The 14,374-nt window shown below is 42.3% G+C and overlaps 1 protein-coding gene across 3 annotated transcripts in view; it reads right to left on the bottom strand.

Moving 5' to 3' along the window:
* Positions 1 to 320: 320 nt before the first annotated feature.
* Positions 321 to 14,374, bottom strand: part of LOC124145258 (fibroblast growth factor receptor substrate 3-like) — a 41,254-nt gene continuing 27,200 nt past the window's right edge. For 2 of the 3 annotated variants that reach the window (XM_046515002.2, XM_046515004.2), the window contains one exon: positions 321 to 5,104. In XM_046515002.2, coding sequence (XP_046370958.1) covers positions 3,841 to 5,085 — 1,245 coding nt within the window. In that variant the 5' untranslated portion in view covers positions 5,086 to 5,104 and the 3' untranslated portion in view covers positions 321 to 3,840. Of the gene's footprint in view, positions 5,105 to 13,004; positions 13,224 to 14,374 lie in introns of those variants that run through there. The other variant, XM_046515003.2, reaches the window with a different exon arrangement.

Here is a 14,374-nt window from a genome sequence, read left to right on the forward strand (position 1 = left end):
ACCCGACTGCCCCCTTAGTAAAATTGACTGAGAGAGGATTTTGATATTTTGGACCCCTCACTATTAAAAATGCTGGATCTGCCCTTGATAAAGGTAGCGTCTGTCATTGTAGCCAAGTTCATCAACCCTACAGTATTAGAAGAAAGGGTCCAGCTCCTTTGCAAAATGAAATATTTAACATAGAGTGAGTGAGTGAGTGAGTGAGTGAGTGAGTGAGTGAGTTGGGTTTAACGCCGCTTTTAACAGTATTACAGTTATATCACAGCGTGTCAGCTTAATGTGGGAGGAAAGCCCGAAGTAAAGACGTTTACCACTTCGGTGAAACCCACAAGCACGGGTATGGTGCTGACAAACCTGGAAACATAATTGGGGCAAACTGGGATTCAAACCCACAATCATAGGTTTCTGGCGTGCCCAAGGGACACAACCCTGCACAGCGAATCGGGGCGCCTTAGACGACTGGACCATCCGTGCCCCCATTTAACACAGAGAGTCCTAACATTGTTCAGGGATGTGCAGCTTATATTTACAGTTATGTCAGATGGGGATGAAGATGTGATGTGTCATCCATCACAGATCTTCTACATTCCGCTCGGCGTCTGACAATGTGACTAGCCCAGGGCTGAGATTTGTACATGTGTGTGCCTCTTAGAATGACAGTCTAGTCCGCAAAGCACGTAATTAAAGAAAGCCACAAGCAAATGTAATGCAGTTACACTGAAGCTGTTATTGAAGATATCACTGGACAACAGATGGAAAGTCACGACATTGGCTCACGGTGATGATTGAAAGCACAAATGAATGTTATACCCGTGATGACCACTGATGGCGATGCTAGAATGGCGCCCTAACTTGACAATGATAGAATGGCACCCAAACATGTCAATGTTTAAAGAATGGTGGCCTAATATGACAATGTTAGAATGGCGCCCTAATATGACAATGTTAGAATGACTGCCTAATATGACAATGTTAGAATGGCGCCCTAATATGACAATGTTAGAATGGCGCCCTAACATGACAATGTTAGGATTGCCCCCTAATATGACATTGTTAGGATGGTGCTAATATGACAATGTTAAGATGGCGCCCTAATATGACAATGTTAAGATGGCGCAGTAATATGACAATGTTAGAATGGCGCCCTAATATGACCTATCTTTTGCCGGCTGTTAAAATGCTTTTGGGCCCCTGGGTACTGCATGATGAATGACATGTTACCATGGCGTGTTACCATGGCGTGTTACCATGGCTATGATGGCACTGTTCAAGGCACTACAAGACACTGATCTGTATGGCAGAAACAGTATAAACAGTACCAGCTAAAAACAAACAAATTCTTCACTAAAACCACACATAACACAGCATGACCACAATGACCACAGAAGATGAGATTTGAAACAGAGGAGAAGAAAATGTGGACACATTTGTCATTGGGATGCTGTGGAAGGGAATATGAATAATCATTGCACATATGGACAGATGACACCACGGCAAGGACGTGGATGTTTGCGTCAACTAATCGCTCACAGCACTACATCCAGCATATCACGGCAAGGTTACATGAAGATAAAACCATTATCAATCTGCTGAAGTTAAAATACACTTGCCATTTTTAACATTCCCTTGATCATGAAATGCCAGAGTTACAAACATAAAACCATTCAAAATGTTACTCATATTATTAGATACCTTCTGGCAGTAAAAGACGCTGTATTTACCATTATGGAAGCTGTAGCTAAACCCTCCTGGTGCATCCTCGGCAGTCAGGGGAATAGCACTAAGAGAGTGTATTTTCATCCCTGGGTACACCAACAGATACAAACTCACAATCATGTATGATACATAGCCTGCTGATGTAGCTTATATTTACACTCCAGCTCGAGTATCATTGTCAATATATACTACACAAAGTATGATTGCTATGAATACTACAGCCTGCTAGTGAGTGGTACAGAACATGTCTTGTTTTTTGCTTAACGCCACACTCAGCAATATTCCAGCTACATGCAACTGTCTGCAAATAATCGAGTCCAAGACAGACAATCCAGTGACTGATATCATGAGCATCGATCTAAAAAATGGGACACGATGACATGCGGCACACGACATGAAGGGTTGGGTATAAAACCGGATCGGGTGGTCAGGCTTGCTGACTTGGTTGATGCATGTCATTGCATCCCAATTGCTTTGATCGATGCTCATGATGTCAATCGCTTGATTATTTACAGATCATCGTCATATCGCTAGAATATTGCTCTGTGCAGTGGTAAACAACAAACAAACAAAACAAACAAACAATACACTCAGAACATAAATACTACAGAAAAAGTATCTATCATTTAGACATCTTCTGGAGCATACATTCTTCGTACGTCATTTAGAGTATAAATAATAATCCATACTTCTGGAGTGTAAATACTGAATACTTCTTTTGGAGTGTAAATACGGAGGAGCTTTTCTGGAGTGTAAAGACTGCGTATTACTGTGTATACATAGTTGGTACTACAGCTAGGTCAGGACACTGTAACATACACTGCTACAGGAGGACAGCTGTAGTAGAGACAGTGGATGATAACGGTCCTACTATCAGTCAAAATACTAGGACTGCGGAATAAAGGCAGAAGTAAATGCAAAAATACCAGGAACAGGGTATTAATTAGGGCTGGCGGACAAGATCGATAATCAGAATTATCATTGATGGGAAGAAATATTAACGATCATCGATTTGAAAATTGTGTCATCAATAATATCTTACATAAACTATTTTGATGTAATGAAGTTTAGATTTACCAAAACAGACTTGTTATTGTCAATAATGTCAATTTCTGAAGATGGAAAATAAACTGTTTGTGTTATATCTTAAATGTCATCAAAGTAATCCCTGCATAAATGTGCACCACCCATCAGCGGAGTGAAATATTTCATTCAGACTTTTTTTTGTGTATTTGCTGAAATTTACTTCTCCGATATTTAGTGATAACTGATAGATATTTAGTTAATGATTATCGATCTCTATGATCTGTACTTATGACCAGCCCTAGTATTAATACTATGACCAGAAAACGAACACTATGTCCAGGGTATAAACACTATGTCCGAGTATCAATACCATAGTCAGAGTATAAATACTACGATCAGATTATAAATACTATGACCAAGGTATATACACTATGCCAAGAGTATCAATACTATAGTTAGAGAATAAATACTATGATCAGATTATAAATACTATGACCAAGGTATATACACTATGCCAAGAGTATCAATACTATAGTTAGAGAATAAATACTATGATCAGAGTATAAATACTATGACCAAGGTATATACACTATGTCCAGAGTATCAACACTACAGTCAGAGTATAAATACTACAATCAGAGTATAAATACTATGACCAAGGTATATACACTATGTCCAGAATATCAATACTATAGTCAGAGTATAAATACTATGACCAGGGTATATATTCTATAGCTAGGGAATAAATGCAAAATGAGTATACCTAAATACTATGGCCAAGGCCTAAATGCATTATGAAGTGTATAAATACTAAGGCCAGGGTATACCCACAATAACCACAGGTACTAAAGACACGTCATAAATACTAAACCACCACGTACACTGGAGGGACAACAGAGGTGCTCGTCATGGGCGCCAGGGGACGAGACTCAACTGACAAATGTTTGTCAACAACATACACAGAAAATCCACCGAGGAACATATCAAAATACTGTCGTACCAAGTGTACTGTAGGTATTGTACATCCCAAGCGAACAACTCTCCCCTAGTCTCCTCCAGATGTGGGTGTGGTATGGCACATGGGGCGACTGAGCAAGGTTACGGCATGTCTGTTATGACACTGTTGTGTCGCGTCTTCCTTCCGCCCGAGCCACCCCGGCTATCGTCCACATTTTTGGCAGCAATGAGCAAAGCTGCAGTTTTATTGAAGTCAATCATTGCGTAACTATCCGTTTTACGACATGGGGATTCTGGGAAGGACCCGAAACTGGTGGGTGACGTTGGCGAAGCACTAGCTCCGTTGGTTCCGTTCTCCATGGGCTGGTTCTTCAGATCCAGGGTTATGTAGTTCACTTTCAAAATTTCTTTATGCCGGGTCCTGGGAGGAGGGGAATTTTCTCCCAGGTCCAAATTTGCATAATTAGGTTCTGACTGCTGTTTGACAGCGGCTCCATTAGGAATGGGCTTCTCGCGAACTGTCTGTGGGCATTCAGCCAAAACGTTCACATACGTGGGACACGCAGCACCCCCTTCCTCATCACCATCAGGGGAGACAACTCCAATATCATCCACACCGACAGCTCCTGCCCCTCCAATACTGAGACTGTGTCGCGAGTCCCCCGCACCACTGTCTCTCCGAATCACATCCCCTTCTTCAACCAGATTTTCCGCCAGGTTCTCGGTACTCTCAAGGTCCAGCACCGCATATGTCACTTGTGGGTGGTCGGGCTCCGCCGGGGGGAGGGGACCATTGTGAAGCAGGTCCATCAAGGCTGCTGCACTGTCAATGGTGGTACACCCTGGCCGAGTTGCCGTGCTCCCCGTGTTGATGTACTCGTGCAAGTCATTGTTAATGGTGCCGTTGATGTAGTGGTGGGCACTACCGTTGCTGGTGACGGAGTCGGTCCTGTTGGTCATGAAGATTCCATAGTTGTCTGTTGGCGTGTCCACCAAGCTCTGCGGCCGGCTGTTGGGTCGACTAGATGGAGGCAGGATGTTGTGACTGACTCTACTGCTGTCCTCCTGGCCGGCGCGCTGGATGCAGTCCTGCACCGTGTTAAACAAGGCCTCGGCGTTACGACACTTGAAGGCGTAAATACCAGCACCCGTGGGACATCGTCTTCCGCTCTCGAAGGAAAACAACTCCGCATCGAAACCATATCTCCTTAAACATCGTAGTGGCCATCGGATGGCTTCCTTGCCTTTCTGGATGAGGATGAGTTCGGTGTCGCTGACCTCAATCTTCCCAGGGTTCAGTTCTTGCCCTTGGTCGTCAACGTTGTACACACGGAACACTCGTGAATTCAGATCTCCGCTACGACTACGAGAGAAGCTGCAGCCCATTGTGGGAGGTCCTAGTCACCTGCAACAACAACAACAGAGTATCAGTGACGGTCTCCCTCAACAGATTAAAAACTGGTGATGGTTCCAGCTCAAAAGATTACTGGGATGGGATTACAGTACCTTGATAATTTCTTTTCATGTCTAAATAATGACATAAATAAAGTTGACCCAACCAGGGGTAGAAACTAACATTTATAGTCCACTAGTCCTTATAATGATAACATATAGCAAAATCCTTCAAAATGGCAAATTTATACTAGGCGTTATGATACCTTAACTATTGGGCAGTTCGACAAGGACTAAAGGACTAGTGCCAATTTCTAACGCTGTTAACTGAAACTAGTTCTTGAATATAATGTTGTTTCATTCAGTGAAAAGATTTATATTTCAGGAAAAAATATAATTCATCTGGAATTTCGGAGTAACAAATCGGAAAAGGGGTGTCATTCTGCCCAAATTTCGGGATCTCTGTGTTCAAATTTTGCGTTGAACATGTCCAATACAGTTAGTGTTTATATTTAATAGTTTTTAAATGGTTCTGTTGTCACTGAAATAAAAGTCACAACTGGTAATAACATTTATCGGGAAATTTCAATCTCATTCAAATCCAATCTTAGTTCTCACTACCACTAAACAAAGCTGTGTGGGAAATTTTTAATTCCACAATGGAAACTTTTACAAACATTTGCTCTACATTTGATATGGCCTTGACAAATTGCAGTTAATATTGTATTGAGCTTTCATCAATAAAGTTTATGTTGCATACAACATATGTCCTTGATGATCATCGGTAGTGTCATTGCTGAATACACCACCAGACAAATCAATAATAAGCCATTATAACAACACAGTTGTCTTCAGCCCTTCCAGTGTGTGTGTGGCTGGGTGACTGCACTCAGGGCTAGTCCATTTTATAGTCCAGGGTAGACCAACATTTAGTGCCCCTGCTGGGAGACTGCACTCAGGGCTAGTCCATTTTCAGTCCAGGGAAGACCAACATTTAGTGCCCCTGCTGGGAGACTGCACTCAGGGCTAGTCCATTTTCAGTCCAGGGTAGACCAACATTTAGTCCCCCTGCTGGGAGACTGCACTCAGGGCATGTCCATTTTCAGTCCAGGGTAGACCAACATTTAGTACCCCTGCTGGGAGACTGCACTCAGGGCATGTCCATTTTCAGTCCAGGGTAGACCAACATTTAGTCCCCCTGCTGGGAGACTGCACTCAGGGCTAGTCTATTTTCAGTCCAGGGTAGACCAACATTTAGTACCCCTGCTGGGAGACTGCACTCAGGGCTAGTCCATTTTCAGTCCAGGGTAGACCAACATTTAGTGCCCCTGCTGGGAGACTGCACTCAGGGCTAGACCATTTTATAGTCCAGGGTAGACCAACATTTAGTCCCCCTGCTGGGAGACTGCACTCAGGGCTAGTCCATTTTCAGTCCAGGGAAGACCAACATTTAGTGCCCCTTCTGGGAGACTGCACTCAGGGCTAGTCCATTTTCAGTCCAGGGAAGACCAACATTTAGTGCCCCTTCTGGGAGACTGCACTCAGGGCTAGTCCATTTTCAGTCCAGGGTAGACCAACATTTAGTCCCAGAAGTAAAGTTTTCATATCTAAAAATATATATCTATGAAATACAAAATAAAACCGAAATGGAGCCCAGAACAATGCTTAATTTCAGAGCTGAGGCAATCTAGATTTGCCAAATCATTCTAGACTTGAGTTGGATCAAAGATGTATACGTATATACGTCTTTGGTTGGATTCGTTATTTAATTTATTCACTAGGATGTGGGAGACAAGCCATGGGATTCCAAGACAGGTACATGGTGGTCCTTGGCTGGTGCAATATGGCAAACTTCACTTGATTTCCAAGAGTGAATGAGTGAATTGGGTTTTACAGTATATCACGGCAAGTTCAGAATGGCCAGTGAATTCTTGGCTTTGAATCAACTGCAAGAACAATAATGTGATGTCATCATAATGGTTTAAAGATAGGGATTTTCGTTGTAATGTTATATTGCATAATCAGTCGTATAATCTTGGTTGTAAAAATAAACCACTTACACTGAACTTTTTGTGCATTTCTTACCAGAATAGCAATGTCAGGCACATGCAAGATGAAATCAACAAGTTTAATTAGTTTTATTTGATCGAAAAGAGTGAGTGAGTGAGTGAGTGAGTGAGTGAGTGAGTGAGTGAGTGAGTGGTGAGGTGAGATGAGAAGATGTGAAATGGGGTTTAACGTCGTGTCCAAGATTATTGCACTTATATAACGATGTGCATGTACGTGTGTGTGTTTGTGTGGCTGCTTGTACTAGTCCGGACTGATGCCGATTTATAGTGCTAGCTCACTGAGATACCATGCCGCAGTTTAACATGAATACCCCACTCAGACACAGTATACTGACTCCGAGCTGACCAGTCCTTGTTTTAGCCACTTAATGGCGAGCGCCAGACAGGGTAACAACAAGTACCATCTTTTTTACGTCTATTGGTATGACGTGGCTGGGGATCGAACCCTGGACCTTCTGCTCTCCGGGCGGACGCTCTTCCATTAGACCACGGAGGCGGTCGAGTGAGTGAGTGAGTGAGTGAGTGAGTGAGTGAGTGAGTGAGTGAGTGAGTGAGTGAGTATGGTTTTCTGTCTCTTTTAGCAATATTCCAGCAATATCACAGCAGGTAGACACCCATGTAGGGAATCAAACCAGGGCATTTTGAGTGATGGGCCAACGCTTCAACCTCTAGACCACCCTCCCACCCCTTATTGGATTAAAGCCGTCAATCCTTTTCGCACCCCATGGGACTTAGAATGTAAATTATTTGCTTGGTTACAGGAAACAATATTTTGCATCCACTAAAACCCTGCAGACTTGTTCAAAACAAGCACAAATTATTCACCAACCATCCTAAAAATATCCACTTCAAATGTGATGAATATGTTCGGAACACGATTGAGAACCTATTCCCTCATGAGATGCATACAGCTACTAGGAGTGAGTGAGTGAGTGAGTGAGTGAGTTTGGCTTAACGCCGCTTTTAACAGTATTCCAGTCATATCGCAGCGTGTCAGCTTAATGTGGGAGGAAAGCCTGAAGTGATGCAGGTTTTTAGACGTTTACCACTTCGGTGAAACCCACGAGCACGGGTATGGTGCTGACAAACCTAGAAACATAATTGGGGCGAACCGGGATTTGAACCCACAATCATAGGTTTCTGGCGTGCCCAAGAGACGCAACTCTGCACAGCGAATCGCGGCGCCTTAGGCGACTGGGCCACCCGTGCCCCCTACAGCTACTAGGAAGCAAGCAGGGATTAATACCTCAGTGTCCTCACGAGGACAATGTCACACCTTCAGCAGTGTTTGCTGATTCTTGAGCTGTGTATACAGTGTGTAGACTTCAACTGAACGTTCACATAAGTTGGGTCAGACAAGCCTTGCTCCAAGGCTGTACTGAAAGAAAGGTCCATGGATGTGTAGTACTTCTATCCTCCTAATAGGCAAGTCTAGATGTGTGGACAGTAAGGACTCCAGTCTCTTATAGGGACAACATGTTCTTATTATTTACATAATCTAGAAACTATGACATAAATTAATAATTATTTCCTTAGAGACTTGTGTAAGTCTAGGGTCCTACCAGAATGACCAGATGACTGGGTCATGGTGACCTACCTATGTCAGTGATGTGACATACTCCTGATCAATAGAGATTAATAATAATACAATCCATGTACCGTATTCGTTGTATTTAGGGCCTCTTGACCAACTTCTACACCTGTCTGCATGTCATTTTTATAAACTCCCCCCCCAAAATGTTCATCCGAGTCCATATTTTCTTGTGTACATTACAAGTTTATTTTACAGATAACACAGCAGTGTAGAATAAAGACATGTATATGATTGCCTTATAACTTTTCAAAAATGTTTTAGTTTTATCGACATTTGAACTACGTTTGTTCTGTACCAATCGTTCTCTGATGACACATTTAGCTTGTGAATGAGTGATTTAGTGAGTGAGTGAGTATGGTTTTACGCAGCTTTTAGCAATATTTGGGATCGATGATATGCATCAACCAAGTCAGCGAGCCTGACCACCCGATCCTGTTAGTCGCCTCTTACGACAAGCATAGTCGCCTTTTATGGCAAGCATGGGTTGCTGAAGACCTATTCTACCCTGGATCTTCACGGGTTGATAACAAAATGAATATCCTTGGTGCTAAACTACTATCGGGAAAGCTAGAAAATTCTTTTGCCCATTAATAAAGGATAGAATTTTTCAAAGACTGTTGCTATTGAAATATTGATCGACCTACCTGTGGTTTGAAGTATTTCAGTCACAAGGAGTCCTATCGACAATTTTACAGGAGAAAAATTCGAACAAAAACAGTAAGTTCACATTTATTCAATGTCCAATGATGGCAGTCTAAAACGGACTATAGAAATATGCCAACGTGACTCCGTCATAATGATAATAATGTAGTCTTCATAAAACATCTAATCCACAAACAAAAATCATTTTGAGAAAATTCTAGATGTGAAACTTCTAAAATGACAAAATGGCGCTGCATTTGTTTTGTCAACACTGCTCCTATGATGCATGTTACATTACACTCGCATGGCCATAGCCATGGTACACGATATGGAGTCTGTACTGGGAAATGTATACAAGTTCTTTACACTTTAGAGAGATGGAGGGAAACCATTTATTAGTTAAGATTGGGTGAATTACCAAATTGTCCAAGCTATGGGGTTTTCAATTCATACCTTTCAAGTCTACGGTATGATAAATAAAACAAAAAAGGTATAGGGATGGTCTCAAAAACAAAACCGGGACGTAAAAGAATATTAGACAGATTTGATACAGGGGGATTAGCTGTATAATGTACAATCTTTATGAGCAGAAGGTACCCCTTACTTGTAGTAGAATTCGGGAGGAAATTAAAGATACAATTAATGTTTCCCGGACTGCACTAACTATTGCTCTCAACGAGATAGGATTTCGATACATTGTGTGTGGCGATGACAGAGCAGTTTTCAGGGAACAATATTCCATCCTGTCTATGAGGTCACATTATCTCCGAACCATTCATAACTATCACAGTCAGGGCGTCTAGATAATTTACCTTGATGAATCATTCCACTGACTACATGTGGCTATCGGCAGATGGACAAAAAGCACCCATGGTACCATCGGGAAAGTTTATCGTGTCATTGTTTTGCATGCCACTGATCTGGGGCTTATTGATGGATGAGAGCTAGTTTTCAAGGCGAAAAAAACCCTGGTGATTTTCATAAGGAAATATTATAGGAGGTGATGTGTTCATAGACTGATTGGAACATCAGCTATTGCTCGTTTTAAACAACGCTAGTGTTATTGTCACGAATAACGCCAGTTAATATAACGTCCAGGAATCAGATACTGTTGCGCCAACCATGAGTAGTCTAAAGGTGACCATGCAGAAATATATGGCATTGTCAACTTATGGAGAAAATTCGGCTGAATAAGAAACCAGTAAAATACAAGACATATGTGATGGCATCACAACACGGTTACGTTGTCTAACGTAGGCCAGTCAGACACTATGAGCTCAACCCTCTATCTTGGCTAACTGTAAAGGGTTCGTGGCAAGAGAGCACATTCAAACTCGCACATGTCAAAGGTAGAATCAATGCAGTCTGTGCTAGTAATCAGCTTTGTTGAACTAGTTATCAAACTGGTGATTTTCATAAGGAAATATTATAGAAGGTGATGTGTTCATAGACTGGTTGGAACTTCAGCTATTGCCCATTTTAAACAACGTCAGTGTGATTGTCATGGATAACGCCAGTTAATATAACGTCCGGGAATCAGATACTGTCGCCGTAACCATGAGTAGTCTGAAGGCGACCATACAGGAATATATGACATTGGTCGACTTCAGACCATATGAAACGAAAGTTCAACCTACGGAGAAAATTCGTCTGAATAAGAAACCAGTAAAGTACAAGACATATGTGCTGGTGGCACAACACGGTTACGTTGTCTTACGTACGCCAGTCAGGCATTGTGAGCTCAACCCTGTTGTGTCTATCTTGACTAAGTGTAACGGGTTCGTTGCAAGACATAACACAACATTCAAAAGTACAGAATCAGAAGAGATAAATGCTACCTCAAGAAATCATCTGCAGAACAACAAATACTTCTTGATTCCAAAACCGCAACCTTCCAATACTCATCACGTTTCATAGCTTTTAACTAGTCCATCATGTTTCCAAGCAAATAGAATGCAGTACATATCCTTAAAAGCTACCCCCATCAACGCACATGTCAATTAAGTACAATAACAGCAATATTTTGAGACCACCCCAACTTGGGTGACATTTGCAGCTGTGAGAATGTCGGTGTGAGGTCATCACCTCGGGACAGGTGTTAGGAAATTACCTTGGGCTATAGGCTGTTTCATACATGCATGACAACACCCGAATATTTTCAAAGTTTATAATCTTTTTACCTGTAAAAGTACATTTTAAGGCTAATCACAGTGTCAGTTAGGATAGAATACATTAGGTCAATTTGCGTTACTTTGATATATGCTATTTGCATAGCCCTATGACTCGTATTTATTAAATGAAGCCAGAAAAGCATTTTTCTAACATTTCCAACAGTACTTAAATTATGACAGTACGGTACAAAGAAGTCAAATAGACATTCAGTAGTAGGGATTGTTGTTAGCGGATTGCGATATTTCACATTTGCTGTGACATGTCAAGACATAGTGGTTGTCATGGAAACGAGACGGTTATATACCTTTGGGTGGGGCCGTGTCTCGACTAATTCGGGTTTTATAGTGTTAGGAGACTGACATTGTTCATGCCGCAGTTTAACATGGATATCCCACTCAGACACATTACACTGACTCCAAGCTGATCAGTCTGTGTTTTATCCCCTTAACCCCGAGCCCCAGGCAGGGCAACAACAAGTACCATCTTTTAACATCTTTTGGTATGACGCGGCTGGGGATCGAATCATCTACCTTCTGTTCTCTAAGCAACAAACAAACAGTCAAATGTGGACATTACACACCCAATGTTGGCTTTGAACTCTGTGTCACGTCTACTCAAAAGGGAGTACCAATGAAGACATTTTTCTCTCTTGCGTGGGTTTTGTTTTGTTTAAATTAAAATTTCCAAATCAACGTGGTGGACATAGGAAGCAAGTCGTTTCACAAAGCTGACATCTGATTGGCTCAAGAGCCGACGCATCTTTCAAAAAGATTGGGCAGCCGAGGGTTGCTGAGGGTTCATCTGACACGACCTTCTATGAAGGTGTCCTTAGAGACATATCGTAAGCCCCAACCTACAGGAGACAAAGCAACGCATGTTCCACTGGGCTACCCTTCCACCCGACCTCTCACAGTTGAGGTGAGGTGAGGTGAGGTGAGGTGAGGTGAGGTGAGGTGAGGTGAGGTGAAATGGGGTTCAACGTCACTTCCAAGATTAATGCACACGTGTGTGCGTGTGTGCGTGGACTGATGCTGATTATAGTGCTAGCCCACTGAGACACTATGCCACAGTTCAACATGAGTACCCCACTCAGACACAGCATACTAACTCCAAGCCAGTCCTTGTTTTAGCCTCTTAATGCCGACATGTATCAACCAAGTCAGTGAGCCTGACAAGAATAATTGCGTTTTACGGCAAGCATGGGTTGCTGAAGGCCAATTCTCTACCCGGATCTTCACGGGTCACCATGAGGACTGGCAAGCCCAGAAACAATCAGGGCAAATCCTGAGATTCAAACCCACGATAATATGGTTTCTGGCACACCTAAGGTACACATCTATGTCCGTGCACCGTGGGCAACTGGGCCTCCTGTGCCCCAGACAGCATACATGAGTGATGCAAGCATAATTTGGTTTTCATAACACACTATTTCTTACTTGTCTGACGAAGGTCCTAGCCCCAGATGTGATTATCACCAGACATGTCACAACTGACAACGTTCTGTTGGGAGTAACCATCAGAATTATATATTTCCTTCTTCAGCTGTGTGAATCATGCAGCATGACATAAGCATGATAAGTATCCAGGGAAAAAAACAAACAAACCCCGCTCCAGTCTGTCTCGGCCTGAGGATAAACAGTCTACAAATAAGCATCTGGAACAACAAGTGTGACATGTACAATGTGACATGGAGTCTTGCCCTCACTAATAATACCTCATTTCCTGCCATTTCCCATCCCCCCAGTCCCAATCAACAAGTGACATTTCATCTCTGAACAATACTGACATTTAGCTGGAACAGATCAACCTATTATCTCTCTCTGGAAATGTGGCAATCATTCACTGTCACCAAAGACTTCTTGTTATAAACCAAAAAATGTTTGTGAGGTCCTTAACTGACCGCCAAACAAACAAACAAACATGAAATGCACAGATTTTTAAAAAAAGAAATGAGTCTCTCTCAGTCTGCAATTTAAGTTTGAAGCGCAAGACTAATAAAATTCTGTTCAGACCAGTAAGTTCATCTGACAATAGTCAGGGATTTACTTGATGCACAAATGTAGAGAATGGACGCAGACAAAATATTAATACTGCGACGACACAGTATTGTTTGTTGTTTAACGTCGCACTCAGCAATATTCCAGCTATATGATGGCGATCTGTAAATAATCGAGTCTGGACCAGACAATCCAGTGATTGACATCATGAGCATTGATCCACGCAATTGAGATCGATGACATGCATCAACCAAGTCAGCGAGTCTGACCACCCGATCCCGACACAGTAATAATCACAGCCTGTCAAGAACAATTATTGGTGTCCATCATGGCTGTCCACATGATCAATGATGCATTCCAGGTTCTAAGGTGATTAGTACACTACAACATTTCAATACTTTACAGGACCCTCATACTGCCTGCAAGGATCCTTTTGAAAGTCATGGTAAAAACCTGAATACTTCACATTACAACACTAAAATTTACTGAAAATGTTGCTAAGAGCCAAGTTCTTGCTAGTAGACTTGCATAGACTGCTCTCTTATTGTCATGTCACAACTAGAGTTGTTTGCTGGTTATCGCACACTCAGCAACGTTCCAGCTTTTTTAGGTCAGCCTGGTGTGAGTGAGTGAGTGAGTGAGAGTGAGTGAGTGAGTGAGTGAGTGAGTGAGTGAGTGAGTGAGTGAGTGAGTGAGTGAGTGAGTGAGTGAGTGAGTGAGTGAGTGAGTGAGTGAGTGAGTGAGTATGGTTTTATGCCGCTTTCAGCAATATTCCAGCAATATCGAGGCGGGGGGACACCAGAAATGGG

Source organism: Haliotis rufescens, unplaced genomic scaffold (genome assembly GCF_023055435.1).
Source record: "Haliotis rufescens isolate VD_foot unplaced genomic scaffold, xgHalRufe1.0.p SCAF_5, whole genome shotgun sequence".
In the NCBI taxonomy this organism is placed as follows: Eukaryota; Metazoa; Mollusca; class Gastropoda; order Lepetellida; family Haliotidae; genus Haliotis; species Haliotis rufescens.